The sequence below is a fragment of the Camellia sinensis genome, chromosome 6, assembly GCF_055761805.1.
Source record: "Camellia sinensis isolate YWXY chromosome 6, ASM5576180v1, whole genome shotgun sequence".
NCBI lineage: Eukaryota > Viridiplantae > Streptophyta > Magnoliopsida > Ericales > Theaceae > Camellia > Camellia sinensis.
This window is the reverse complement of record NC_138966.1, coordinates 75,115,255-75,118,754: the sequence shown is the minus strand read 5'-3', so window position 1 is coordinate 75,118,754 and position 3,500 is coordinate 75,115,255. Positions and strand designations below refer to the sequence as shown.

Genomic DNA, 3,500 nt, shown 5'->3' with positions numbered 1-3,500 from the left:
GTCGCATAATTCCCGATAGACGCCAAGGTCGAATTGGGTGCTGTTGTCGAATATAAGTGCTCGAGGTATGCCAAATCAGGTTATAATGTTCTTCCATACAAAGCGTTTGTCTACGTCCCCGATATGTACCAGTGGTTCTGCCTCGACCCATTTTGTGAAGTAAGTCACTGCAACAATCAAGACCCGTTTACTTCTCGAAGCCCTTGATAGTGGTCTAACAATGTCCAAGCCCCACTGAGCAAAAGACTAAGGACTAGTAACGGAATTCAATTCTTCAGTGGGCAAATGAATCAAATTGTTCACACTTCTTTACGTAGTTCTCCACATCAGTTCGCATGGTCGGTCGAAAATATCCTTGGGTTACGGTTCGATGGGCCAATAAGCGCCCTCTAGAATGGGCACCGCAACTGCCTTCATGTATTTCAGCAAAGAAATCATCCACTCTGTCTGGATGAACACATGCCAAATACAACCATGCAAGAGGCTTTTTGTAGAGCTTTCCATGGAAATCCAAATAGTATCGCAAGGTTTTGTTCCTTAGCTTATGGGCTTCCTTCTTATCTGTTGGCAACTGTTCTGAGGATAAAAATGCAGCAATGGGATCCATCCAACTCAGCCCCAAGTCAATGACGTTGACACAAACTGAATCGGGGAGATTGATACTCGACTCTGGGATGAATCCCATCTCAATGGTTCGTTTAACCTCTGAATTGATGGAAAAAACCAAACAAGCAAGGGCATCTACATGGGTATTTTGATCACAGGTAATCTAATTCAGCTCGTGGTGGTTGAACTTTATGAGCAAGGAATTGGCCGTCTTCATATAGGCTATCATTTGGTTTTTTTTGGCCGCATACTTCCGCTACAATTGATTGATGACCAACTTTAAGTCACAGAAGACCTATAATTGCTTGGCGCCAACGCGAAGTACGTTACGTAGGCTGATTAGCAAAGCTTCATATTTGGCCTCATTGTTTAACGCATCAAAACCCAGTTTCACTACTTGCTCGATTATTGCACCTTCGGGGGTCATGAACACTACTCTTGCCCCACTCCCCAACATACATTCTCCACTCTTGTTAGGGTCAGAGGGCTAGCTGTTCTAGTTCGAAGTCGGCATGACATGCCATAAACTCGGCAACGAAGTCAGCCAAAACCTTGCCCTTTGATGGCCGTTCTGGGTGAAAACTGGTTGTCATACTAGCTGAGTTCTAATGCTCATTTTGAGAAGTGCCCTGATGATTCCGCACTACGAAGTACTATTCAGAGAGGGTAGTCCGTCAGTACCTTTATCATATGGGCTTGGTGGCCACCACAAAGGCCAAGATAAGCTTTTCCAATAGTAGGTACCATGTCTCGGCGTCCACTATCGCCTTGCTAACATAGAAGATAGGTCTTTGTTCGCCAAGTTCTTCCTTTAGCAACACAGCGCTGACCGCCCGATCCGATGCTGCAAGATACAAGATGAATGGGTCACCTGGCAATGGAGTTGCTAACAATGGTACGGAGCGAAGATAAGCTTTCAAGCCGTCCAGGGGGGTCTAGCATTCGGGGGTCCACTGAAATGCTTTTCCCTGCCCAAGTGTGTGAAAAAATGATCTACAATGATCCGAAGAATGGTTGATGAACTTGTTGAAAGCCGCAACCATCCCCATCAATTTCTGAACTTCTTTGACCGATTGACGTGAGCCGAGTTCTACGATGGTCGTAATCTACTTCAAATCGGCCTCAACATGAACAACATTAATAAATGAATACATTTACAAAAAATGCTTTCCTCTACTTACCACAACATGAACATTTATTAATGACAATAATTGAATACATCTAAATTAGTTAATTAAAAAAATATATAGGAGACCTCCAAATTCATTTGCACACACTATGAACAATAATGATTTTCTTTATAATTTTTTAAAAAAAGATACGCGAAAGAGGGTGATTTTAATTTTTACAAATTCAAGTAATTCTCCATGTTAGAATATATCTATGTCTCTATCTATGTTTTATTTTAACATTATGTGATATTTTTAATTTATAAAATTTAAGATTTGGTTAGAACAACATTTCACCTAATTAAAGAAAAAAAAATTAATCATTTAATAGTAAGTGGAGTCTCATTAAGATGTAAATCGAGTTTAATTGAGTAGTAAATAAAGTCTAATGAATTAATAAGTTAATTTTGATGGAGTAATAAATGGAGTATCAACGAGTAGTACATAAGTAGTAAGTGATGTTTACTTTAGTAGTAAGCAAAATCTAATAAAATAGTAAGTTCTATTACTCAAGGGTGATACATAGTTGTAAAAAAAAAAAAAAAAAGGGACGTAAATTACAAGCTTTTGGTAATGTTTCCGAGTAATTAAAATTTGGGGCGTGACACTGAGGCCAAGCCTTAAGCAATTTTGTACCTTCTTGCCCATGTCAACAAGCTTTTTTCTTTGAAGAGATGGCAATCTAAGCTTCCATTTTCTATGAATTAGTAAACAAGTAGTAGTTCTCTTCTATCATGACACTAACTGAGTAGTTGCACCAAATTTCTATTCCTCAATAGACTAATGATCTTCACTTCTAATGCGTACTCTTTTATTCCCTATTTTGATCCCTTTGATATCCTTTTCACAGCAACATAGGAGTTAGATTGCTTTAAGAAACCCCTATATAACCCCACCAAATCTTCCCTCTCTAAGCTTCTGTTCCTCTGCAAAGTTGTTTGTTGCACAAAACTTTTGACCATATGAAAACTACTTTAGCTCGGTACCTGCCTTGAATTCGTTGTTCATGGATAGTTCAATAACAAACTCGTCTTCTTCTTTTCCTCTACTTTTCTTCCACATGATAAAGCCAACCAAAGCCAACCCACCAACCAAAACCAAAGAGCCGACAATCTATCTCACTATCAATGCCTTTTTGTTTTTTGCACCAATCTTCTTAATACATGTTCTCGCTCTCAATGAAAACAACAAGAATAATAATACATGCCAACTTCCATTGCGGAACAACAAATAAATAATTACAAACATTAATATACAAAATTCAGTTCTTTCACATCTACTATGAAATTAAACATAAAAGATACATGAACTTCTTAACTCTCCAACAAATCAATTCAAATTCTGTTCTTATATGAAAAACAAAACAACGAAAGATGAGCATAATTGCCCAGTAGGAGTCTCATAGTTCTAAAACAATAACCATCCTATAGATAGAAACGATCATGCATGCAGAGTGATACCATATAGTTTTGTGACACTTTGTAATTTCAAAATATCATACGTAAAGTACATTTTTCTCAAAATTTATTTGAGCATTTAAGGAAAACCTTCAGCCATAAAAATTATCCCTTATCGTCAGAAAACCATAAATCCTTTTTGAAAACAAACATGTTTAAGGAACAACATTATTTAAAATTTATTAACCAATTCCAAAATATTCCTCATTTAATTTCCATCTTAACATTCCACTTTTTATTTCTATTTTTCCCTTTTTTACTAATTACA

General features: G+C 37.3%; 1 protein-coding gene across 1 annotated transcript; it reads right to left on the bottom strand.

Moving 5' to 3' along the window:
- Positions 1-274: 274 nt before the first annotated feature.
- Positions 275-2,837, bottom strand: LOC145793363 (uncharacterized). Its single transcript, XM_082876176.1, has 2 exons — positions 2,762-2,837; positions 275-741 (listed from the first exon to the last, which is right to left on the bottom strand). The coding sequence occupies exons 1-2, from the start codon at positions 2,835-2,837 to the stop codon at positions 275-277; spliced, it is 543 nt and encodes a 180-aa protein (XP_082732302.1).
- Positions 2,838-3,500: the final 663 nt, after the last annotated feature.

Bases quoted from the DNA above. Each gene is read 5' to 3' on its own strand.
- LOC145793363 (XM_082876176.1), bottom strand. From the start codon at position 2,837: ATGTGGAAGAAAAGTAGAGGAAAAGAAGAAGACGAGTTTGTTATTGAA. The intron at 742-2,761 runs GTACCGAGCTAA...ATACCCATGTAG, and splicing joins GAACAACGAATTCAAGGCAG to ATGCCCTTGCTTGTTTGGTT.